This window comes from Hyla sarda, chromosome 13, assembly GCF_029499605.1.
Source record: "Hyla sarda isolate aHylSar1 chromosome 13, aHylSar1.hap1, whole genome shotgun sequence".
NCBI lineage: Eukaryota > Metazoa > Chordata > Amphibia > Anura > Hylidae > Hyla > Hyla sarda.
In genome coordinates this window covers 29,579,123-29,606,220 of record NC_079201.1, presented here as the reverse complement: position 1 = coordinate 29,606,220, position 27,098 = coordinate 29,579,123, and the positions used below count along the sequence as shown (strand labels likewise).

The 27,098-nt window shown below is 43.8% G+C and overlaps 1 protein-coding gene across 11 annotated transcripts in view; it reads right to left on the bottom strand.

Annotated features, from left to right (window-relative positions):
* The window catches only part of ANKFN1 (ankyrin repeat and fibronectin type III domain containing 1), a 597,928-nt gene that overhangs the window by 116,397 nt on the left and 454,433 nt on the right, over positions 1–27,098 (bottom strand). For all 11 annotated transcript variants that reach the window (XM_056550598.1, XM_056550604.1, XM_056550603.1 and 8 more), the window contains 3 exons: positions 22,750–22,916; positions 20,446–20,596; positions 9,027–9,195 (listed from right to left, as the gene is read on the bottom strand). In XM_056550598.1, the coding sequence (XP_056406573.1) occupies positions 9,027–9,195; positions 20,446–20,596; positions 22,750–22,916 (487 nt within the window). The remainder of the gene's footprint in view (positions 1–9,026; positions 9,196–20,445; positions 20,597–22,749; positions 22,917–27,098) is intronic.

Sequence of the window (27,098 nt, the reverse complement as noted above, 5' to 3'; positions counted from 1 at the left end):
GTACAGAGCCCTGCTTGTCCTCAGTGTACAGAACCCTGCATGTCCTCAGTGTACAGAGCCCTGCTTGTCCTCAGTGTACAGATCTCTGCTTGTCCTCACTGCACAGAGCCCTGCTTGTCCTTACTGCACAGAGCCCTGATTGTCCTCAATGTCCAGAGCCCCTGCTTGTCCTCAATGTACAGAGCCCTGTTTGTCCTCACTGCACAGTGCCCTGCTTGTCCTCAGTGTACAGAGCCCTCCTTGTCCTCAGTGTACAGAGCCCTGCTTGTCCTCAGTGTACAGAACCCTGCATGTCCTCAGTGTACAGAGCCCTGCTTGTCCTCAGTGTACAGATCCCTTCTTGTCCTCAGTGTACAGATCCCTTCTTGTCCTCAATGTACAGAGCCCTGCTTGTCCTCACTGCACAGAGCCCTGCTTGTCCTCATTGTACAGAGCCCTGCTTGTCCTCAGTGTACAGAGCCCTGCTTGTCCTCAGTGCACAGAGCCCTGCTTGTCCTCAGTTCACAGAGCCCTGCTTGTCCTCAGTGTACAGAGCCCAGATTGTCCTCAGTGTACAGAGCCCTGCCTTTACACCCACAATAACAAGTTTTTGTTGACGACATGTACACTTTAAGGCCCACCAACATTCAGTTTTTTTTTATTTTTTAGCAACTCCTTAGGAATAGAACAGCAGAAATTCAAATGCTGGCCTGTTGGTGGCCTTGAGAATGATTTTAGGACCTCTGCTTTTGCAAGTCAATGGCTTTAGTGGTAGTCAACAGATTAGAGATTGTCTGGAGAGTGTTTTGGCATGCCATCACTGCAGGAAAGTAACCAAAGGTATCAGGGAGGGCAAGAGCAGTTGCATTGGAACTAGCAAGGATAAAACAGGTTGGTACAGAGTCATTTTTATTTTATGTGATAGGCAGTAATTTTTTTTTTTACATTTTGTAAAATCCCTTTACACTTGAGAATAGATATATTAGCAATGTCCTTATGCTGTAGGATGCTGCTTAAGTGTAGGGCCACACACAGTGCATCGACAGCATATGCCGGCAATCCCAGAGCGACCGAAGAGCGAGCTCCCTGCAGCAATGTGTGTCCATGTGTAGCGGCAGATTTTTGCCTACAGCGGACACACAGAGCGTACACACAGAGCTACACGGAGCTCACTTTGCAGTTGCTCTGACTGCCGGAATATGCTACGGGTGCGCTGTGTGTGACCCTACCCTAACAAGAAATTTGGGGCCTCAGCTAAGAAACCAAGTTTCTGCAGAATGCGGTTTCCTGATTCATAAAAATGCATTTTAGAATTTTGCTTTAAGAGACTTATGGTGGTGGGTTTGTATCTTTGTTCTTATGTTTCTATCCATCATAAAAAAAAAAAAAATTTTTTTTTAAAATAAGCAAATGGATAATTAACCTCTAATGCACTTTGGCATATGGTTAAATTCTACAGAAATAATATCTCAGGTGTGGAGGTACCATAAAGCTGGCCTTACACATTCGATAAGTGTCTTCTGAACAAGGCAATTTTTGGGGGAGAGAAGGTTTGGACACATTGAATATCAACTGCATGGACCTCCTTTTTTCAAGAAGATAAGCTACCACTAGAGGTCTCTGACACCAGCTTTCTTACCTTTCTCCAGTGGGGAGTGTTTTACGGTATCAGGAGACATAGCTATTGGCCGAATAATGTATGTGCTGGCCAACTTATCTTTTTTTTGTGTAGTACATATTGGGGGGAGTGGCTACTGAATGCTCAGAGGCTGTTCATAGTGTAGGGTCCATCCCAATGAGGTCACCTTATCGTGGTGGGATGGTACACACTATTTGGCCAAATGGTAAGTCAAATACCTCAATTTTTCACTATAGCAATATAGCATTTCATATTTCCTATATATCTTTGTGCTAGCAGTTGGCTGCTGTATTCACCTGCTTGTGTATATTCAGCCTAGCAGCCTGTATGCCGGGTACATGCAATAGTTGTGTATCATTATGTGCTGGCCAACTTATCCTTTTTTTTGCTTTGGCCGAATAAACTATATTGTGTATCTGAGCAGCTTTAGCTCTACTGAGTGCTTTGTAACAAGACAGTGTCAGATGGTTACTGTGGCCAAGACACTACCCCATGACAGAGATCTCACGGCTTATGGATTGACAAGTTGGATACAATATGCAGAATGGAGGAATTATTGGGCTGGACCCAGGTTGGCACGTCAAGTATCTGGGAATAGCTTTCCACTTACCAGCACAATCACATGACCTAATACTCTACCCTAGCAGTCCCATAGACATGAATGGAGTGGGTGTGGTGTGACAACACGTGAGAGTGTGGCGTGACGTCACATCTCCAGTCCCAGAAACACAGAGGTTTCCGAGACCGGAAGATCGCCGGGGGTCCCAGCAGCAGTCCCCCCACGATCAGACATCTTATCACCCTATCCTTTGGATAGGTAATTAGATGTCTTTGACAGAAATACCCCTTTAAATGACAATAACGCTTTATTACCTTTTCCTCTTTTTGCTTGTATCATATGAAATCTGGGACCTGTGCACCTTTACCTGTAATAGTTCCTTGATATCCTATTCTGTATGAAGCATTTCCTTGCCTTCAATTAATAAAAAGAGCTTTGTAAAGAGAAAAAAAAAACAGACTTATATGGATATTATCTGCCCATCACTGCCACTAGCCCTAATATTTTAGGTTAACATAGAAACATAGATACAGAGAATGTGTCGGCAGATAAGAACCTTTTGGCCCATCTAGTCTGCCCAATAATCTGAATCCTATGAATAGTCCCTGGCCCTATCTTATATGAAGGATAGCCTTATGCTTATCTCTATCTTATATGAAGGATAGCCTTATACCTAGCCCTATCTCATATGAAGGATAGCCTTATGCCTATCCCTATCTTATATGAAGGATAGCCTTATACCTATCTCTATCTTATATGAAGGATAGTCTTATTCCTATCCCTATCTTATATGAAGGATAGCCTTATACCTATCTCTATCTTATATGAAGGATAGTCTTATACCTTTCTCTATCTTATATGAAGCATAGCCTTATGCTTATCCCTATCTTATATGAAGGCTAGCCTTATACCTTTCTCTATCTTATATGAAGGATAGCCTTATACCTATCTCTATCTTATATGAAGGATAGCCTTATGTCTATCTCTATATTATATGAAGGATAGCCTTATGCTTATCCCTATCTTATATGAAGGCTAGCCTTATACCTTTCTCTATCTTATATAAAGGATAGCCTTATACCTATCTCTATCTCATCTGAAGGATAGTCTTATTCCTATCCCTATCTTATATGAAGGATAGCCTTATACCTATCTCTATCTTATATGAAGGATAGCCTTATACCTATCCCTATCTTATATGAAGGATAGCCTTATACCTATCTCTATCTTATATGAAGGATAGCCTTATGTCTATCTCTATCTTATATGAAGGCTAGCCTTATGCCTATCTCTATCTTATATGAAGGATAGCCTTATGCCTATCTCTATCTTATATGGAGGGTAGCCTTATAACTTTCTCTATCGTATATGAAGGATAGCCTTATACATATCCCTATCTTATATGAAGGATAGCCTTATACCTATCTTATATGATGGATAGCCTTATACCTATCCCTATGTTATATGAAGGATAGCCTTAAAGGACAACTGCAGTGGCATTACACTTATCCCCCCCAATCTCCCTAACGGGGCGCCGCCATAAGCGCTCATGGTGAGCGCTAAGGAGCGTAGCGTCGACCTAGAGATCGACGGTGACGCCCCCTCTCCTCCCCATACAGTTCTATGGGGGATGCGGGGAGGCACGAATGCTGCCTCCCCGCCTCTCCCATAGAGATGTATGGAGGAGGCGTGCCGGCTGCAATGTCATTCTGCGGCTGGCACGCCCCCTGCATGGGAGAGCCGCGGCCCCATACAGGAGATCGCCGGGGGCCCCAGCGTTCGGACCCCCCGCGATCAAACACTTATCCCCTATCTTGAGGATAGGGGATAAGTGTTTGTAACGCTGCAGATGTCCTTTAAACCTATCCCATGCATGCTTAAACTCCTTCACTGTATTTGCAGCGACCACTTCTGCAGGAAGGCTATTCCATGCATCCACTACTCTCTCAGTAAAGTAATACTTCCTGATATTAATTTTAAACCTTTACCCCTCTAATTTAAAACCATGTTCTCTTGTGGTAGTTTTTCTTCTTTTAAATCTCCTCTCCTCCTTTACTGTGTTGATTCCCTTTACGTATATAAAAGTCTCTATCATTTCCCCTCTGTCTCTTCTTTCTTCTATACATGTTAAGGTCCTTTAACCTTTCCTGGTAAGTTTTATCCTGCAATCCATGTACTAGTTTAGTATCTCTGAACTCTCTCTAGAGTATCTATATCCTTCTGGAGATACGGCCTCCAGTACTGTGCACAATACTCCAAGTGAGGTCTCACCAGTGTTCTGTACAGCAGCATGAGCACTTCTCTCTTTCTACTGCTTATACCTCTCCCTATACATCCAAGCATTTTGCTAGCGTTTCCTGCTGCTCTATTACATTGTCTTCCTACCTTTAAGTCTTCTGAAATAATTTCTAGTGTTGGGGCGCGAATATTCACATTTCAAATTTTTATCGCGAAAATTGCAAATTCGAGAATATTGCCATATATTTGAAATTATGAATATTCACTTTTTCCGCATATGCGCATATTTTCATATGCGCATATTCGCATATGTGAATATTCGCATATGTGTATATTCACATATGTGAATATTCGCATATTCCTTCTTTTCACTTGTGGTCCAATTAGAATGATGCAAATACACTTGTCAGAGGTTCTCAACAACATCCCTAGCAACCAATAGTAAAGTTGCCCACCCCCCTCACTGTTTTCTTCCTCGAATATGCAAATATGCAAATATTCACATATGCGATTATAACGAATACGCGAAATTCGCGAATATAGGACAAAAATTTGTCTATATGTTCGTAAAATATCGCCGTTCATCACTAATAATGACTCCTAAATCCCTTTCCTCAGATACTGAGTCAAATATTCTATATTCTGCCCGAGGATTTTTATGCCCCAGCTGCATTATCTTGCACTTATCCACATTACATTTCAGTTGCCAGAGTTCTGACCATTCTTCTAGTTTGCCTAAATCCTTTTCTATTTGGCGGATCCCTCCAGGAACATCAACCCTGCTACATATCTTTGTGTCATCAGCAAAAAGACACAACTTACCATCGAGACCTTCTGTAATATCACTAATGAAGATATTAAACAATATTGGTCCCAGTACAGATCCCTGAGGTCCCCACTGGTAACAAGACCTTGCTCTGAATATTCTTCATTGACTACAACCAGGGGTCAAGTCCTGGGGAAAAAAGTGTGGGAACTCACCCATGATTTACAGTCAAGGGCTGATCCTGCAGGACTCCTGCTTAGGGGAACAGTGTTCCTGCTGTGGAAAAAGTGCAGGAACTCGGTTCCCACGCGTTCCTGCAAGACTTGAGCCCTGACTACAACCCTCTGTTGTCTGTCACTCAGCCACTGCCTAATCCACTCAACAATATGGGAGTCCAAGCTCCCATATTGTTAAGTGGACAGGTTATTCAGATAGAACAGCATTGAGTGGTTACATTTATATACACTTTGTGCTTTTCCAACAATTATAATGTCATACAACTCAATTTCTAAAGAAGAGGCTTTAAGGCCATGTTCACACGGCAGAATTTCCGCAATGCAAAGCTTGCTGAACGGAATTGCTGCAGAGATCTGTGTTTTAAAAACACCACAGTTCTGTTAAAATCCAAAGCCCCATTGACTTCAATGGAATTCCTACAGCGGAAATTCTGCTGTGTGAATGGGACAGCGGAATCCTATTAAAGTCTATGGGCAGTGAATTTCAGCAGAATTTCCAGCAAATTCCGCAAGGAAATTTTGCCATGTGAACATTGCCTTAAATAGTATTATTTAATAGGACAAAGAGGGGAATTTATCATTGTAGGTGTAGGTGAAGCATTTTGTACACCTTTTTGTGTGCTGCCAATGTGTAGGGGCACCAAATTTATCAAATGGTCGCATTTGATACATTTTGTTAAGGTCACATTTCCTGAAACTTCCCTCACTTTCACTTTTTCGTGGTTTTTCCACAAGTCAAAGTTGATGAATTAATTACCACTGCAAAAGGCTACCCTTAAAGGGGTACTCCGCTGCTCAGCGTTTGGAACAAACTGTTCTGACCACTGGAGCCAGTGTGAGGTGGTTTTATGCGCCCCCGTAGATCCATGCGTCCACTCCTCCCCCAGCTCTCCGAACATTTCCGAAGCTAGAACTGGGGGAGGGCAGAGCAAGGGAAGGGAGGAGGTTCACGCCCCCTCCCTCATCACGCCCCCTCCCTCCCTGAGCTCGGCTGCTCGGCTGGACGCAGATCTCTACGGCAGGCCCCTCCCTCATCTCCCCGAGCTGAGGACATAGATCGCCATGGAAGGCCCCTCCCTCATCTCCCCTCCCTGAGCTCGGCTGGACGCAGATCTCTACGGCACGCCCCCTCCCTGAGGACATAGATCTCCACGGCAGGTCCCTCCCTCATCTCCCCGAGTTAAGGACATAGAGCAGTGCTCCCAATGAGCTCTATGTGTAAAGGGGGACATACTGTACGGACTAAAGAGCCCGGGGGGGGGGGGGGGGGCGTGCCGTGGAGATCTGCGTCCAGCCGAGCTCAGGGAGGGGAGATGAGGGAGGGGGCGTGCCGTGGAGATCTGCGTCCAGCCGAGCTCAGGGAGGGGGCGTGTACCTCCTTCCTCCCCTTGCCCCAGCTCTAGCTTCGGAAATGTTCGGAGAGCTGGGGGAGGAGCGGACGCATGGATCGACGGGGGCGCAAAAAACCACCTCACACCGGCGCCGGGAGCTCGTGACGCCATAGCCCCGTCCCCTCATGACGTCACACCCCCGCCCCCTCATGACGTCACACCCCACCCCCTCAGTGCATGTCTATGAGGCGTGAGGGCTTGCATCGAGAGGGCGAAGCGTGACGTCATGAGGGGGCGGGGCTATGTCATCACGAGCTCTTCAGCACCGGCTCCAGCGCTCGGAACAGTTTGTCCCAAGCGCTGAGCAGCAGAGTACCCCTTTAACAACTGGTCTGAACACATTTATTTTTATTTTTTTTATGTATGAACTTAAAAGTCGCAAAAAAAAAAAAGCCCAGGACGATGCGCAGCGCCAACTGTGCAACAGATATACACACAAAAACAGCTCTAAAGACAATGATAAATTCCCCCTACATTTTTTTTTATAGGTTTTCACAAGTTTTTTCATTTTTTTGCGTTTTATTTATTTTTTGTCTTGAAAAGAAAAGAAAAAAAAAAACTACAAAAAACTGTCAAGTAATTCCCAAGATGTTTGTGGTGTTTGTCAAAAATAGTTGGTTTTTAGTCTTGGAATTTTTATTATGACAAGTGACGTGATTGTTTCATCATGTGACCCAAGGTTTTCTATTGAAGAAATGGAGGGGGTGGGGGAATACCTATCGACTTTTAGCTCTTATCAACTGAATGCTACATTTTTTCACAAAAATAAATAAAAACAGCATGAGGCTTTTGTGGCGTTTTTGGGACATTTTTGCAAAAAAGTGAAAACTTAGCCCAAAGGTATGGTCACACGCCGGTATGGACAGGCAGTCTACAGCCTTCAGGTACCGGCATTGTTCTTGGGCCGCTTGGAAATGCGCTGCCTCCATAGACGGCAATGCATTTCAGAATGGAATGACATGTCAATTCTTTCTGCCGAGGGCAGAATTGGGATTCCCGCAGCAGAGGTTTCTGCCGCCAAAAATTCCACCTCGTGCACGATTAGGCATAATCCCATTGGAAACTATGGGAGTGGAATTTTTCCACCATGTAAACATACCCTTATTCAGCGTTTCCAAACCAGAGTGCCTCCGGCTGTTGCAAAACTACAATTCCCAGCATGCCCAGAAAGCCAAAAGGCTGTCTGGACATGCTGGGAGTTGTAGTTTTGCAAAAGCTGGAGGCACTCTGGTTGGGAAACACTACTGTAATTGTTGCCTTTCTAAGCTACATGACACAATATTGTTGAGGTTTGGGGGTACTCCAGTGGAAAACTATTTTAAATCAACTGGTGCCAGAAAGTTATGAAGATTTGTAAATTACTTCTATTAAAAAATCTTAATCCTTCCATTACTTATCAGCTGCTGTATGCTCCACAGGAAGTTCTCTTCTTTTTGAATTTCTTTTGTCTGACCACAGTGTTCTCTGCTGACACCTCTGTCCATGACAGGAACTGTCCAGAGCAGGAGAGGTTTGCTGTGGGGATTTGCTCCTGTTCTGGACAGTTCCTGACATGGACAGCGGTGTCGGCAGAGAACACTGTGGAAAGACGGAAAAGAAATTCAAAAAGAAAAGAACTTTCTCTGTAGTATACAGCGGCTGATAAGTACTGGAAGGATTAAGATTTTTTAATAGAAGTAATTTACAAATCTATATAACTCTCTGGCACCAGTTGATTTAAAATAAATTGTTTTCCACCGGAGTACCCCTTTAAGTACTATGGTACTACGATGTGGACATGTGAATGAATAAATAAAAAACTATATATACTCCACATATTGCTTAATGAGATAAAAAAAATAGAGACAACTGTGTGTGTCTCGTAGGTGGATTTTGCAGCGCTGATATAATTAACTTAATACAATGGCTTAATCTTACAGACGCCTTATATATTACATTCATTACGTTAGTATAAACAAAGATCTGAACAATTCACAAAAGGCTAAAACAGTCTGTCTTCCCCGTGACACTATTGCAGGGCCCAAACACAATGGTTGTGTGTTACGTGACCACAAAGTAACACTGTGTGCAGCCCACAGAGATCACACCGGAGATTTGTGGCCATCCCGTGATTTATTGAGCCACTACGGTGGGGGAAAGAAAGAATGCTATGATAGATAGATTATTTAATGCACAGGTTAGCACTAATACATCTAGGCAAGAAAACAAGCTTGTGTACCTAGCTCAAACATTTGAAGGGGGAGGTTAAGGAATCCTGAGTGTAGGGTGTAAGGATTACTCTGTCCTGGGGCACTGCAGACATCGTCTGAGGCAGGGAGCAGAAGAAGAAAGGAGATATTGTGACCCAGCTCCAACACCTCTTGTGTATACAGACGGAAGTGCTTGGCCTGCAGAGGGACACAGTGAGAGAACAAGGGTTACAAAATGTATATATATCTATAACACCAGCAACAATCAAGTCAACAGGTTAAAATAAATAAATAAACAACACACGACAAAGACTCATTAGAAAGGGAGTGGCAGAATAAGTGTGCTGTGGGTCACTCGGCTGTCCTCCACCTGCTGGACGCTTTACCTGAGCAGGAACCAAAGTACGGTGTCCATTTTAGGACATCGTCAGTCGTCAGCCGTAACTCCGACGTCCCGTGTCAGATGTAACAGCATCCCGCCTCCTCCCTCGGACCAATCTCCGTCAGGCGTCAGCCACAACTCCCTTCTCCGTCATCCGAAACTCCCTCATCCTAAACTCCGTCATCCCTCAGACGAAAAACCTTCCTGCCATGTAGCAGAGCCGAGTCAGTGACGTCTCTGCTATACAGACTCTGTAGAACATGTAGTGTCTGTAGTACACACGTGCAAGTTTCACAATTTCGATTCTGCTACACATGCTGTGAAGCATCGGCTCTGCTATGCGGCAGGAAGTTGCGTCTGAGGGAGAATAGTTTGAGGCATGACAGAGTTTTGGACGAGGGAGTTTCGGATGAGGGAGGAGGGAGTTGTGGCTGAAGGATGACAGCGATTGGTGAAAGGGAGGAGGCGGGGCGCTGTTTCATCAAACTGTGGACGGAGTTGTGATTGATGACTGATGACATTTCGTCTGAGGGAGGAGGCGGGATGCTGGTTCGCCTGATGGGGGACGGAGTTGCAGCTGGCGACTGACGGCAATTGGTCCGAGGGAGGAGGCGAGACGCTGTTTCGCCTGACGATTTCCTAAAATGGATGCCTTACCAAAGCCACTACAAACACAACCATCCTATTCATGTTCCCCTTAGCGTCTCCTCATACATAATCTTTATTCACAGGTGGAACAATCTGAATGGCAGCGCCACACAAAGTAGTCAGCTGAGCAGAACTGACTTTCTTTTACTTGCTCTGCACCCTCTTGCTAGCAATTCAATGGGCGCTGTCAGAATCCGAAGCTTTCACTTTGTTGTACATCGCGAGAAAATATGAACCTTACTAATAAACTTCAACCTTACTATACTTTTTTTTTTTATAGAAATCATGGATTATAAAAGAGGCCACTAGGGGTCTCCATATTACTCAGAACATGATCTTTTCCAGATGAAGCATCATCTGTGTCCCATCTGAAATACAGGCTGGGACAAAGTCCTTTCCTGTCCTCCTATCTTGACCTCCTTTCCCGTCCTCCTTTCCCGTCCTCCTATCCCGTCCTCCTATCCCGTCCTCCTATCCTGTCCTCTTTTCCTGTCCTCCTATCCCGTCCTCCTATCCCGTCCTCCTTTCCCGTCCTCCTTTCCCGTCCTCCTATCCCGTCCTCCTATCCCGTCCTCCTATCCCATCCTCCTATCCAGTCCTCCTATCCAGTCCTCCTATCCTGTCCTCCTGTCCAATCCATCAATCCCGTCCTCCTATCCCATCCTCCTATCCCGACCTCCTATTCCGACCTCCTATCACTTCCTCCTATCCCGTCCTCCTATCCCGTCCTCCTATCACAACCTCCTACCCCGTCCTCCTATTATGACCTCCTACCCGTCCTCGTATCCTGTCTTCCTATCCCGACCTCCTATCCCAACCTCCTATCCGTCCTCCTATTATGACCTCCAACCCGTCCTCCTATCCTGTCTTCCTATCCCGACCTCCTATCCCGACCTCCTATCCCGACCTCCTATCCCGTCCTCCTATCCCGTCCTCCCATCCCGTCCTCCTATCCTGTCCTCATATCCAGACCTGTAATATGTTTATCAGGTATTGAAATATCTCCAGTCGTACGGAAGTTATATGGGAACATACATTTTCCATTAATTTGCATGGGACTGTAAACAAAAACCCCGACCCTCACAAATGGGGGTAGTTAAGGGTTAAATTAACTATCCTATATTTTAAGTGGACATATAAGTAACATGTGACCAAGTATTATCGAAATATCTCCAGCCTTTTGGAAGTTATGCAGTAACATATATTTCCCATTGACTTGTATGGGACTTTAAACATAAACCCCGCCCTTGGCAAATGGGGGTGAGTAAGGGTTAAATCACCTATCCTATGTTTGTTGTTGACATATAAGTAACATGTGTGCCAAGTATCATGTTAATATCTTTAGCCGTTTGGAAGTTTTTGTGGAACATACACACATACATACATTAATACACACACATACACACACACACACACATATATACATACACATACATACACACACATACATACATACACACACATACACACATACATACATACACACATACATACACACACACACACGTTGAGTGTTATATATATAGATGATACCTACAATATGACATGCCCTATTGTTTTATTATTCTTCAATTTCTTTTTGTTCGTGATAAAAAAAAAGTAGAACTTCACAGGTCATATTAACAAACAGTGCACAAGTATAATTTGCTTGGCCTAAGACCCCGGGCTACATGAATCACAACTAGCCGTAGAACCTGCCCACTGAGCCATAATAAAAATATTTCATTTTGATAAATATCTTCACACACAGTGCTCCTATTTAGGTAAATGCCATTACACGGAGATGCCTTGTGTTTTTACTCAGAGACGTTCCTGTCACTTTTGAGACGTCCACAGATTAATGGCCACCTTTATATATACAATGGAGCTGCAATTAACTCGGGGGACACAGCTTGTGTCCTGCTCATGTATTTTATGTTGTTTTTAATAAAAGCAGTTTTATGGGTGGTGGAAATAAATGCACAGAGGAATCCAAGTGATTTTAGGGTTTCACTATAGAAAGTTTAGAGACCACCCAAAAGTTTTTATTATTTTTCATATCGAGCCGACTTTTAAAATAGATTACCGTAAGTCCTATGAAAATAAATCAACAAGATATATATATATAGATATATATATATATATATATATATATCAATATTTAATTTTCATTCAGACTGTATATAAAAATAAGGATGATGTCATCAAAAAGTAACAAAATGACTTTTTGATCAATTCAACATGTAAGCAACACATATGTCCTTTTCTACTCTTCTTATTAGTCTGTCTCCAATTGTTTTCCCCTAGTTGTTTATGTACATGAGCGGTTCACAGAACAGACTGCCATTTGCGTTTTATCATTGGATATTGTTTTTTTCTTATTTTTTAGCTTTAGCTTTTCTTAGTTCTTTAACGATGCGGGGAGGAGTCTCGTGACGTCCCAGTCACGCCCTGCTAGTGATGTCACGGCTATGTCCCCTCAATGCTAGTCAATGGGAGGGGGCATGACAGAGGGGGCAAGGCCGTGATGTAATAAGTTTCCGTCGCTGCACCCGATGCTCTAAATGAACGCCAGGTGCAGCACGGAGATTGCGGGGATCCCCAGCGATGGGACCCCCGCCATCAAACATCTTACCCCCTATCCTTTGGATAGGGGATAAGATGCCTAAGGGCGGAGTACCCTTTTAAGATTAAACTGACTCACCTTATTACCTATTTTTTTGCGCATGAATTCATTGATATTTACGATCTACAAACTTTCTAACAATCATGAATTGTTAAAAAGATCCTGTGAGGCTTATGTTTTGTTCAGACTTTGGCCATGAAACAATAGTTTGCTATGAGCTTTATTAATGTGAATTTTATGCAGACTTTAAAGGGGTACTCCACCCCTAAACATCCGGTACTGGGACCCCCTGCAATCTTTGGTGAAACACCCCAGTCATCTGGTACACGGAATGAATGCCACTCCTTGCTGGATGACGGCTGACCACAGCCATCACACCCCCTCCATTCATGTCTATGGGAGGAGGTGAGATGGCTATGTACCAGCCGTCACACCTTCTCTGTAGACATGAATGGAGGGGGTGTTGCGTGACGTCACGAACACAGTAGCAGCAAACTTTGGTGTTCAGACCACTACGGTGCCGGTCCGGAGATCATGGGGGTCCCAGTGGCTGGAACCCCCCCCCTCGCAATCAGACATCTTAACCCGTATCCCTTGGATAGGGGATAAGATGTCTAGGGATGGAGTAGCCTATGAAGCCAAGAAAGTGAAAAATACAAAAAACACATCAACTCGTAGCTTATGTATACCTGTGCTGAAAAACACTTGTTCTCCTGTGAATTGTGATGGATCCCTATACACATTACACATTCGTGAGCCAAATGGCTGTTTTTGGCAGGACCAACCAACCACCTAATGTATATGGTGGACCCCCCAACTGTATAGAGTGATGTGAATAAAATCATGGGACCAAATGTTTTTCCTCTAGGAGAGTGTCATAAAAATGTTTGGAGACTTAAAAGCCATTTATGCTCCACTGGGAACTTTTGGAAAAAAAAATATTCAAAGCAGCTTTCACAGACTTTTTTCTAGGTGGTTTTCTCTTGAAGTCATCGTTTCACTCCAACTATGAGTCATGTAAACTGACTGGGAATGCATGCCAAGCCAGAGATCTCTCTAGAAGAAAAGAATACCCAACTACAGACAGCTGTTTCAGAGTTTTTCCGTGGGAATTCCCAGTGGAGCATTAATGGCCTGTGAGACCCCTGGCTTGGCATACATTCCCAGTCAGTTTCCATCACACCTAGTTGGAGTGAAACACTGACTTTGCATATCCCTTCTTTTCATGAATTAAATTAAACACATGAAAACTTGGCTCAGCCCAGGCATTCTATTACTTTCCTGGTGAACTAAAAATGCACAAAAGGTCAATCAAATAAGTTAGATGGGATAACTGTTTTCAAAATGATAGGGTTACAACTTGCTTCTATGGATGTTCATTAGAGATGAGCTAATTTTTGACAAATTTGATTCGGCCGATTCGCCGAATTTTCACCAAAAATTTGTTTCAGTCCGAATTTTGCGGTAATTCGCTATTAAAAATGGCTATTTCTCTCCTACAGAGAGCCTCAATAGGGGTGTTGAACACTTTGCCTTGCTGTAACACGCATAGGGTGTGTGCTGAGTTAGTGAAATAATACTGTTATTCAGTATGACATGCAGATCATAGGCATCGCTATTGGAATCACTGTCACAGAGGGGCACAATGAAAGAGCCTGGAATAGGCATCAGTATGAGGAGACCATATAGTGGCTGAATGACACAGCGTGGAGGTGGCGGCATCATGAGGAGGCCATATAGGGGCTGAATGACACAGCGGCACCATGAGGAGACCATATAGTGGCTGAATGATAAAGCATGGAGTTGGCAGCAGCATAAGGAGACAATATAGTGGCTGAATGACATAGGGTTGGGGAGGCGGCAGTATGAGGAGACCAGATAGTGGCTGAATGACACAGCCTGGAGTTGGCGGCAGCATGAGAAGGCCATATAGTGGCTGAATGACAGCCTGGAGTTGGCGGCAGCATGAGGAGACCATATAGTGGCTGAAAGACCCAGCGTGGAGGTGGCGGCAGCATGAGGAGACCATATAATGGCTGAATGACACAGCTTGGAGTTGGCATCAGCATGAGGAGAACATATGGTGGTAGAATGAGAAAGCTTGGAGGTGGCAGTAGCAGCATCAGGAGTCCTGTAAGTGACCCGGTGACAGAGTGGTGCGGTGGGTGACAATAAGGTGAAAAAAGGAGAACTTGGCATCAGATGTGTGGCATCAGGTGGGTGATAGGATCAGAATCGTAGTTAAGGCAGGTAGGCAGAAGAAAATGGTCTCCTTTCTAAAAGTGTTGGTGAGCACAAGTAAGTATTGAGGATCTGCATTACATAAGCCTTAACTTTTAATAATATGCTTAGGATAAAATATATGGACTCAATTTTTTTTTAAAATTAAACAAAAGGAAAGGTGTGCAAAAAACACCATGTGCCACCTACACAACCAAGTATTGATGTGATGCAAAGTCCTCTAAAAGGTTGAAGGGAACAACGTATGGGGGTAAAAACTTCCCCTGTAAGGCCCTACTCTCGCATTATTAATTCCCTTCCTGGCAAGTGTTGCTTGCTCTAAAAATGGTGGCCCCACACAGGAACCTCTCACTATTTCCACCTACAAACACCCAGGGTTTTTTAGGTGGAAATATGGATTGGTTCCTGTGTGGGGCCGCCCATTTTAAGACGAATAACACTTTCCTCCAAAAGGTGGAAAGGAACAACATATTGTCCATTGTAGCAGTTGGGGGTAAACACTTCCCCTGTAAGGCCCTAGTCTTGTACTGTTAATTCCCTTCTTGGCAAGTGTTACTCACCCTAAAAAGGGTGGCCCCACACAAGAAACTCTCTATTTCCACCAAAAAACCCAGGGAAATGGCAGTGTTTGTAGTTGAAAATAGGGAGAGGTTCCTGTGTGCGGCTGCTGCTGATGGAGCTGGTACTGCTCCTGCCACCCCTCCCCAGCAGCCATGGCAGTGGAAGGTGAGCGCAGAGGGACCCCCCCCTAGCGTCAGACCTGCGAGAGGATGGACAATGGCGCAGATAGGCATCGGCCAACTGACTACTGTTACGCCTAGCGCTCCGGGTCCCCGCTCCTCCCCGGAGCGCTCACGGCGTCTTTCTCCCTGCAGCGCCCCGGTCAGTCCCGCTGACCGGGAGCGCTGCACTGTTTTGGCCGTTGGGGATGCGATTCGCACAGCGGGACGCACCCGCTCGCGAATCGCAGCCCAGGTCACTTACCCGTCCCGGTCCCCTGCTGTCATGTGCTGGCGCGCGCGGCTCCGCTCTCTAGGGCGCGCGCGCGCCAGCTCTCTGAGACTTAAAGGGCCAGTGCACCAATGATTGGTGCCTGGCCCAATTAGCTTAATTGGCTCCCACCTGCTCCCTGCCTTTATCTAGTCTCCTCCCTTGCACTCCCTTGCCGGATCTTGTTGCCTTGTGCCAGTGAAAGCGTTTAGTGTGTCCAAAGCCTGTGTACCTGAACTTCTGCTACCCATCCTGACTACGAACCTTGCCGCCTGCCCCCGACCTTCTGCTACGTCTGACCTTGCTTCTGCCTACTCCCTTGTACCGCGCCCATCTTCAGCAGCCAGAGAGGTGAGCCGTTGCTAGTGGATACGACCTGGTCACTACCGCCGCAGCAAGACCATCCCGCTTTGCGGCGGGCTCTGGTGAAAACCAGTAGTGGCTTAGAACCGGTCCACTAGCACGGTCCACGCCAATCCCTCTCTGGCACAGAGGATCCACTACCTGGAAGCCGAATCGTGACAACTACGTATGATGTCTCTGTAGTAGGTCAGTTTGTCCTCCCTCTCAGTGGGTGTAAAAAAGTTCCCCATTTTGTGCTGGTAGCGAGGGTCCAATAAGGTGGAAAGCCAGAAGTCAACCCACTGCCGAATGGTGACAATTCGGCGGTCCCGAGCATGCATCGTGCCATTTGTGCAAGTTACTCGGAGGAACTCTCTGCCTCCATCTCCACTGCATACCATTTCCAGTTTTCATGGAGTAAGCCATGATTCGATTTCTTGAGGAATGACTTTTAACAGTTCCTCCTATGTGTGACTCGTTTGCCAACTCAAACCATGAGAAGAACAGCGTGACACCGCCGTGCCCTGCACACATGGTATGCGGGAGGGGCACTGAGACTTGTGGAGGCTGAGGACACTGTGAAGGATGAGGAGGCAGAGTCGCACACTGTTACAGGACCAATAACGTGAGAGCGTGGAGGTGAAAGCGGTGTGACCTGTCCAAGTTGGTGTTGTGGCTTGCCAGGAACCACATTCACCCAGTGGGCCGTAAAGGACATGTCTTGTCCCTGACCGTAATTACAGCTCCATACGTCCGCATTGTTGTGCACTTTGGTACACACCGACAGGCTCAAGGACTGGCCCACCTTCTGTTCCACAAAATTTTGCAGGGCTGGTACTGCATCTGGAGCGACAGAAGATGGGTATGATAAACAGCTCCCTTTGCTGAGGTAGTGGAGCCTTGGATGGCTGAAAGGGAGCGGTGTACCACTGGGTGATGAAGCAGGCTTGACCACCACATCGAAGCAATGGTTCTCCCAGGCCACTTCATGGTGACACTGCATATGTTGACACAGGGCTGTGGTGCCAACATTGGGACCCTGGCCATGCTTCACCTTCTGCCAACACATCTTGCATGTGGCAATGTTAATATCCTCCGGATGCTTGATGAAAGACTGCCACACCACCGAGTATCTGATTTTCCCATCAACAGTCCACACTGATTGACTGCTACTGCCGCAGACTCCAGGAACCCCTGTTCCACTACCTCCCAGGAAGGTGGGCTGCAGTGAAGCAGATGGCATGCCCAGACTTTTCACTTCTGCCACCATGCTGACTGCCAACCATGCTACCACCTTGCTGACTCAGCTGCTGCCTCACGGGCAACCTGCAACCTTCTTCTCCTGATGATGATGAAGCCCCGTTTGCACCCGACTCCCAAGTGCGATCGGCTTCATCATCATCGAGTTGTGTCTGCACGTCACTGATGTCCTCCTCAGATTCCTCAAAGTGTCTGTTCAGGAGCCTGAACGCTCGCAACATCACCTCCCACACCACTTTCCTCATCCCTACTTGCATAGCGGAGGAAGCGGCGGATGTCTCCTCCACTTCTTTGCTGGGCAGTAGCTGCTGAACCCACAGCATAAGATACTTCTGTGGGGGATGGAACAGCATAGGACAGAGGCAATGGGAGGACAGGGACTTCTCCAGGGCCATGCCAACTGAGGGTTGTGTCTGAGGAACCCACCAACTGTTGACTGGGGGTGTCAGATGTCACTTGTGATAAAGGGGATGACCGTGTTAACCAATTGATGACGGCAGATGGGTTGCTGGTCAAGACACGACCGCTAGCTGATAGCGGGAGCTCAGGCCTCTCACTGAGACTCCTCCTGCCACTTGCCCCTAGTCTGCTGCGACCTCTGCCTGATGAATTTAGGCCTCTACCACTCCTCTGTGCACATCCTGGCACTTCTCTGTCTGACATACTTAGTGCGTATATGAGAGGAGGACAATATGCTTTACTACTCTTAAAAAAGTATTTGTCTACAACACCAGCAGGTGTGTACTTTTGGCTGGCCTTTCACAGTATCTAGGCCGTTAAGACTTTAACAGGAACAAAATGGTACACCACTTCGATGTGGGTATGTGGTATGCACTTAAGAGGGGAGGATAATGCGCACCAGTCTGCTTAACCCCTGAAGGACCAAGCCCATTTTGAACCATGCCAATTTCATTTTAGCATTTTCTTTTTTTTCCTCCTCGCCTTCTAAAAATCATAACTCTTTTATATTTTCATCCACAGATGAGTATGAGAGCTTGTTTATTTTTGCGCAACCAGTTGTCTTTTGTAATGACATCACTCATTTTAGCATTAAATGTATGGTACAACCAAACAATTACTATTTGTGTGGTGAAATTAAAAAGAAAACAGCAATTTTGCAAATTTTTTAAGGTTTTGTTTTCACCCTGTACAATTTATGGTTAAAATGTTTTCTTTATTCTGTGGGTCAATATGATTAAAATGATACCCATGATTACATACTTTTCTATTATTGTTTGCTGCGCTTAAAAAAAAATCGCTAACTTTTTAACCAAACTAGTACTTTTAAAATCCCTCTATTTTGACGACCTTTAACACTTAAATTTTTCCTTATAAGCGGTGGTATGAGGCTCATTTTTTTGTGCCTTGATCTGTACTTTTTATTGATACCACATTTGTGTATATAAAACTTATTATTTGGACTTTTTTTTCTTATGTTCACGCTGTTCACAGTAACGGATCACTAACATTATATTTTGATAGTTTGAACATTTACGCATGCGGCAATACCAAATATGTTTATTATAACTTGATAGCTAATACTATTCAGTGCTATGCATAGGACATAACATTGATCAGTATTATCGGCGATCTTCTGCTGGTCTGCTGGAAGGCCTTCTTCCGCCATGTTAGCTGATCTGATACCCGCCACTGTGTCATGGGCGATCAGATCGGCATAAAATGTAGCTGCACTGCCGCAGATGCAGTGATCTGTATTGATCACGGCATCTGATTGGGTGGCAAACATCCGCGATCGCGGATGCCGGCCGTTACCGGTGGGTCCCTGGCTGCTATCAGCAGCCTGGACCTGCCACACATGACCTGAGCAATGCTTCGATGCTTGCGGTCATGTACAGGACGTAAATGTACTTCCTGGTGTGCGAAGTACCACCACATCAGGACGTACAGTTACGTCCTTGGTCGTTAAGGGGTTAAAACAGTATTTGTCTACAACATCAGCAGGTGTGTACTTTTGCCTGGCCTTTCACAGTATCTAGGCCCTTAAGACTTTAACAGGAACAAAATAGTACACCACTTAGATGTACGTATGTGGTATTCACTTATGAGGGGAGGACAATGGCTGCTTGCTGCATGTGATTCAGGGTCATCCCACCAACTCTTGTTCCCGCCTTCCCAGGATTCCTTACCCCATGTCCTCCCATGTGCATCTGCCATTTTAGATGCCCTGGAGCCTGGACTGCACTAAATGGAGTTTAATGAAGAAATTTGCGCAATCGAATCGCGACAATATTTACATTCATGCTTATCGAATTTTTCCTAAGATTCATAACAAATTTGGATTTGTCAGATTTGATTTGGTCATTCCTATTGTTCATGACTGAATATAGAACTCACAGTGTAGTCCTTTGTACCATGATAGAGGAAAGCTTTGTAACCTTAAAGGGGTTATCTAGGAAAAAACTTATATATATATATATATATATATATATATATATATATATATATATATATCTATATCAACTGGCTCCAGAAAGTTAAACAGATTTGTATATTACTTCTATAAAAAAAATCTCAATCCTTTTAGTACTTATGAGGTGTTGAAGTTGAGTTATTCTTTTCTGTCTAAGTGCTCTCTGATGACACGTGTCTCGGGAACTGTCCAGTTTAGAAGCAAATCCCATTAGCAAACCTCTTCTACTCTGTGCAGTTCCTGAGACAAGCAAAGATGTCAGCAGATAGCACTGTTGCCAGACAGAAAACAACAACAACTCAACTTCAGCAGCTGATAATTATTGAAAGGATTAAGATTTTTTAATAGAAGTAATTTACAAATTTGTTTAACTTTCTGGAGCCAGTTAATATATATATATATAAAAAGGTTTTTCCTGGAATACCCCTTTAACCATGTACCATACCGTGATGGATGGATGGATAGATAGATAGATGATAGATAAACAAAAAGATAGATAAGGCAAAGCTATAGTCATGTGTGATGGGCTTCAGGTGATGGTTTCTTTACCTGATGAAGAGGTAGATTGATTTGTTTCAGAAGAGCTTTTACTGCCACCTGGAGATCGCACAGAAACAGGTGAGTATGTGCGTCCAGAGAGAGCTCTGTATTTTCCAAAGACTCTGACATGGAAAGATTCTGTATCCATTCCCATTCATCTCTGAAACAGTAAATAAATAAAATAAACAAAAATATTATATATTGTTTAACACATGAAAAGTATCAATGATTATAAACACTGGCTTTAGACAATGGGGCATATTTACTAATGGTATTTTCGATTTACTGTGTCTATCTGCACCTCACTGCGTCAGTATGCATACCAAAGGAAAAAAACTGTGTGCAAAAAATTAAATAAAATAGATCTATTTGAGGTACACACTTGGCCTATACAAAACCCCTATCTTTCAAGAAAGAACAAACGTTATCTGAAAAAAAACAATATGCTATACATACCAAAGTTTGAAGAGTTGTCTGGAGACATTAAAGTAGTACTCCGGTGGAAAAAAAAATTTTTTATATCAACTGGTGCCAGAAAGTTAACCAGATCTGTAAATGACTTCTATATGAAAATCTTAATCCTTCCAGTACTTATCAGCTGCTGCATGCTTCACAGAAAGTTGAGTTTTTCTTTTCAGGCTGACCACAGTGCTCTCTGCTGACACCTCTGTCCATTTTAGGAACTGCCAGAGTAGGAGCAAATCCCCATAACAAACCTCTTCTACTCTGGACAGTTCCTGACATGGACATAGGTGTCAGCAGAAAGCACTGGGGTCAGACAGAAAAGAACTAAAAAAATAAAAGAACTTCCTCTGTAGTGTACAGCAGCTGATAAATACTGGAAGGATTAACATTTTTAAATAGAAGTAATTTACAAATCTGTTTAACTTTCTGGCACCAGTTGATTTAAAAAAAAAATGTTTTCCACCGGAGTACCCCTTTAAGCATCATTTTTCTGTTGCTCTCTGTTTAGGAATAATGTATAGCAATGTAGGAAAAAAAGGGATAGAGATAGTGCTCTAAGTGCCGATTATCAAAAACACATGGGTTAACCGATAGGTAAAGGAGTGGACCTGCTCACCTTTGCAGGTTGCACATTACAGGCACAACTCTGAGTAGCACTTATGGTGGCAGATCTTTGCTGATGGATCCCGGCAGCAGCCAGCTGTCGATCTCATCCAAGACGGTATAGGATGCAGGATACAGATGTGGAGAGGTCGATGTCCCGGCAGGGGCTCCTTTCCTCCCAGGAAGATACGACTTCACCAGTGGGATAGTACAGTAGTCAGAAGTTGATTGAGAATATTTTAAATTTTTATTGTAAAAAAATTACAATGGGGTACAGAAGAGTATGCACAACACGTTTCGGAGGAGCATAATCCTTCATCAGGTCCTGCACCTGGACCTGAAGAAGTAGGCTGCTGCCCCGAAACGCGTTGTCCACACCCTGCTGTACACCTTGTAATTTTTTTTACATAAAAATATTCTCAATCCACTTCTGACTACTGTACTATCCCACTGGTGAAGCGCTGCAGACCCAAGTCGTATCTTCCTGGGAGGAAAGGAGCCCCTGCCGGGACTTCGACCTCTCCACATCTGTATCCTGTTTAGGAATAAGACTTACTAGTGTCCTGTGATTCTTAAAACTGCACAGACCCCACCTTGTGGCCTTGGGATCTACATAGAGAGTAAGGGTAGGGAGGTTGAGAAGAAGTGTAGCATGTGGTACGATGTATAGCATAGCATGTTTGTATGTTGTGCTGCCATGCTATGTATGGTGAATGTATTATTTATTGTATATGTGGTTGACAAATGATTGCTAATAAAGCTATTTTCAATAAAAAAAAAAGGCTTATAATATTTTCTAACTGGTCTCCCTAATTATCTATATGTTCCTCCGCTATCATTCAGTGTTGTCCCCTTATGCTCTATGTACTTTAGACATTCAGAGATTGGCTGGTGACTGGTTAACCCACCTTTATTAATAATGATAATGATATTTACTTATACAAATTTTATTAATTTACCTTTGGTCAACAGCCAAAACCTATGTCTCCAGACATTTACCCTGTTTCTGAGTACAATAATTTTTATTTAATATTTAGGATACTATACCGGATTTGTATAGTATACAATGTAGTGGAAAATGTAAGCAAAAAGTAAATTTGTTGTACTCCTGTGGACCCTCAGAGATCATGAGACTTTAATATAAGCAGCATGACAGTATTTGCTCAAGACAAAAAGACGTGAGATCATTTTAAAGTCATAGAAAATGTTAATTTTCCTAAAGAAAAGTTCAGCAGAAAGACATACTTGGAAATATTGCTGTTGTCCCTTATCTTGACATGGCACAACATATTGGGAAGTCTCTGGGAGACCAGAACCTTAATTTGATCTACGGAGCTGCAGAGCTTCAGGAAGCCAAGGTACAGTCCAGGGGAAAGGCGCTGTTGGCTCCGCTTCTGGTAATTCAATATGTCCTAAGGAGGAAACACCATAAGCTAGAATGAAGTTATATGGGTTACACATCAGGTGCACTATATTAGAACAATGTTTCCTAACTGCAGTCTCTTTCCTTTGTATTTCAGTTGTTCATAAAATAGCTTAAAGGGGTACTCCGCTGCTCAGCATTTGGAACAAACTGTTCTGAATGCTGGAGCCGGCGCCAAGAGCTCATGATGACATAGCCCTGCCCCCTCATGATGTCACGCCCCACCCCTCGATGCAATTCTATGGACTTGCATTCAGGGGGCGGGGTGTGATGTCATGAGGGGCGGGGCTATGTCGTCACAAGCTCTCGGCGCCGGCTCAAGCGTTCAGAACAGTTTGTGCCAAATGCTGAGCAGTTGAGTACCCCTTTAAAAGATCGTTCAGGAGAGGAAGAGAAGGGCTGGAGACCAGTCATAAAACGATATATCTGATGAAATTCACTCTGAGCAAGACAGATCAGCCTGTGATGTATGTGAACATGTGGGATAGAGAAGATAAAAAAGGCAAAAAGATTTATTGGAGAAATTAGAGACCCCTTCTTTGATGTCGACATGCTCCAAAAGGGTATTTATAAAGAGGTTTTCTTTAACCCCTTTTAGGCAGGAAGAATTTTAATGTGGGTTGCCATTGAATCTAGGACAATAGTAATTTTTATGTAACATTACGTATAGCAAATGTATGGATTTTGCAGATGCAAAAGCAGTTAGTTACATAGACAAATCAAGACAAATCAAAATTTATCTTTATTCATTTCTCTTGTACCCCCACCATCATTTCATAACTGTATTCTATAATTATACCGTATATATACATCGGATACAAGTTTTTGAAACCAAGTTTCTCATGTGCATGGCCAACTTAAAGCGTCATTAACATAAACTTTTGATGTCAGATAGACATGTCATAAGTTTTGATAATTTGGGGTCTTAGTGTTCAGACCCCGATGAATCTTAAGATATTGGAGGGAGAAGCATGTGGTAGTAATCTTCTGTCCCTGGCTATCTGCAATCTCCGTCTAGCTGCACTAGACGAGCTTCATTGTAAGAAAATTTATGAATTTGGGCCATTTTTACCCTTGGGGGGCTGCTTTTGGATTTGCTGATATTAGTGCAAATGTTATATGTATGGGTATTTTTTGTAACTCATTTTTTATTAAGTTTTAAAATAGTAAAACAAATGTATATGATACAGTACAATAATATTAACATTACAGCAAAGCATACAAAGTAAGCTAGGCCTACATACTAATAAATGGAGATGAACGAGCCGGGCCCGGCAAACCCAGTCTTGCTTAGAACTTTGGGATTACAGCAGTTTGCCAAACTTTCGAAGATTGCTAGGCTTGGCTAGGGTGAACCTGGCAACGGCGCTGTTATAAGCAGAAGGGATGATGAACATAAGGCATTTTGGTGCCTGAATGAGAGGAGGAAGTATTGGGAACACTGAGATTCCATCAGGGTAGCCTAGCATACATTGCAGCTATCAGCAAGATCACATGACCTCAGATTATCCAATCATTGCTTTTCGTTACGTACCATGCAGTTCCCAGGCCAATGAGGACGCAGCATAGGGGTGAGGTTAAATGTGGGGACATAACCTAGCTGAGAAGTATTCTGGATGTTGTCAACAACCCCAAAATAAGTCAGATGTTAGTAACTGCCACATGGCCACTCATAAACCCAAAATCTCCTGACGCTATTATAGTTGGCAGGATCTGAGTTAGTCTGTCTGCCATTAGTATGGTTAATGTCTTGATTAGCATTGAGAGTGACAAGTAAAGTTGACCAATAGGTGAGTGACAAATTACCCCAAAAACATAAAAATAACTTCAACATCTTTTTCATAAACAAACAAACAAACAAAAAAAAAAAACATGTCTGTAAAGGAATTGTTGGACAGGGTACAAAGCACTCCCACCATGTCCTCTGCCAGTAAGAATGTTAGTGGTAGTATCAGCACGAGTACGGGTAGCAGCAACAGCCAGGTGCATGGTGGTAGTAGTAGCAGCAGAATCAGTAAGCAAAAGTTGCAACTGTCTTCCAAGGGTTGTGTGGTTTGGGAAAAGAATAAGGTCCTTGACTGGTTGCTTGTTCATGGTCCTCTCAGGAGGAAGAAAAGATTCTGATGATAAGACGTTGAGCCAGGTGTCAGTGGATTCCTCATCCTCTATAGTTACATGTCGCAAAGGTAATGTCCATTCTAGATGGTCTGTTCCATCATCTCTGTCTTTGCTCACCCCCCCCCCCTTCCCAGTTCTAAGCAGAAGGATAGCACTAGCCTCAAGGAGGAGTTTTGTGAGGACAGTCATCCTTTTGAATGTGTTGCAGAGGAGGAGGAAGCAGTGGCCGAACATAGCACTAGTGGGATTGGTGGTGGTAGGCATGGTAGGGACACTGTTAGGCATCATGGTGGATTTGCTGAGGGGAAGCAAGAAGCCAATGATCAGACATTATTAAGTTCATAAGAGGAGAAAAAGGAGAGCGCTTCTTGGTGTGATAAAAGAGAGATAATCAGTATAAAAGTGAAATAAGACAGCAGCTCACCAGATGTGGTTGTTTAGCATCATACACAACAATGGTAAGCGCATCAAGAGGTAATGTATCCGCAGCCCTCTTGCTAGGCAAGGTATTCAATCGGTCTGGCTTCAAGGAGAACGCCTGATGAAGCTGCTTTCCTGCAGCGAAACGCGTTGCATCTTGTGAAATAAATTATCTTGATTTTATCTGATCTCCATTCCTTTTGTATCCGGTGCCATGTCGAGCTGGCATTCTCTTTGAAGCCAGACCGATTGAATTAGATGTTCATGGCGATGTAGTGTTGGACAGGACATGGGAACCAGGTGAGGAGGAGATGACATGTTTAGAGCAGTAGGATAGTGGTACTGTTAGCAAAGAAGAGCATAGGCGAGGTAAGGCCAGAACACCTGCCAGACGTAACAGACGTAGGCCTCCTGATCTGATGAGCTCAGATGACAGTGACGCTGCTGCATCTTTAAGCTCGAAAAAACCCATTGTTTTAGTGTTGAAGCATACTAAAGCAGCTAGCGCAGTGTGTTTTTAAACAAGCTGTTAGTTACGTTGGGCTACTGCATGTCGCTGTCATTTTTTTTTATTAACTAAGCCTTAAAACTACTTGAATATATCCTAGGCGATCCAAGCAGTGTTCTACAGGGCTTTACAGCTCTTAGGCAGTGTTGTACACATGATTTGAGGCTTATTTCATTGCCACTTTTTCAGAAAGTTCTAAGAGACCTTCGAACCTAAGTTTTGAAAAAGTTCACTCAACTCTAAATATTATGTATACTAACATAACCAGCAAAAAAACACCATCGATAAGGAGATAGACAAGTCTTGGTTGATACGTTTTTCTACCATTGTAACTTTCTCTTATTTTCTGTACAAGATATATCCTCACAACTCGGTGCATTCTCTCTCGTTAATAATTTACTGTAGGTTTACTCAAGTGTGAAGGGAAAGAGCTAATTCTAAATGTGATAGCTGTTCTGAATACGTAAAACACTACGTCTGAGATTCCTCCATCATCGATGGCTGCAAACTGCAACAGTCAAACATTACAGTCTGTGATTATAAAAGGCATCAGCATTAGCGAATTGAAAGACAACCAAAGTTAGACAGGCATTTTCTTAATGTAAGCGGATGCCATCTTTAGAATTCATTTCTAGGAATGCTAAATAAATCACCGTCCTTTCATACCGGTGTTTGCTACAGGAAGTATTGCATTAGTCCAAATATTGATTGTCTAGAAATCTCACTTGGGTGGAATCTTCCAAATATTATTTAGCAATGACAGACCCTTCTCGGTTTCAATTTAGAAGTGAAAGAAATATTGGGGGACGGGGGAGGCCAAGCAATAGATCTCCCGTGAATTGCTCCCTTGTAAAGCCAAACTCTTGTTTGCGTCACTATTCCCGTGTCTTCAGTTCATGGGTAAATACTAACTGGTCGGCTACAAGTTTTCCCAAAAGTCTCCACTCACTTCTTTGGCTGCAATGCCTGACTATGGGGTGCAGGTTTCTGAAGTTCTGTAGCTCGGCAGCCACTTAAACCAAGGAACAACCTGAAGACTAGTGAGGTCCTTGGGTGATACCATGAGGCTCTTGTACACCTTCTCCCCACAGGCTGTATAATTATTTCCTTTATCTCTTGAAACTT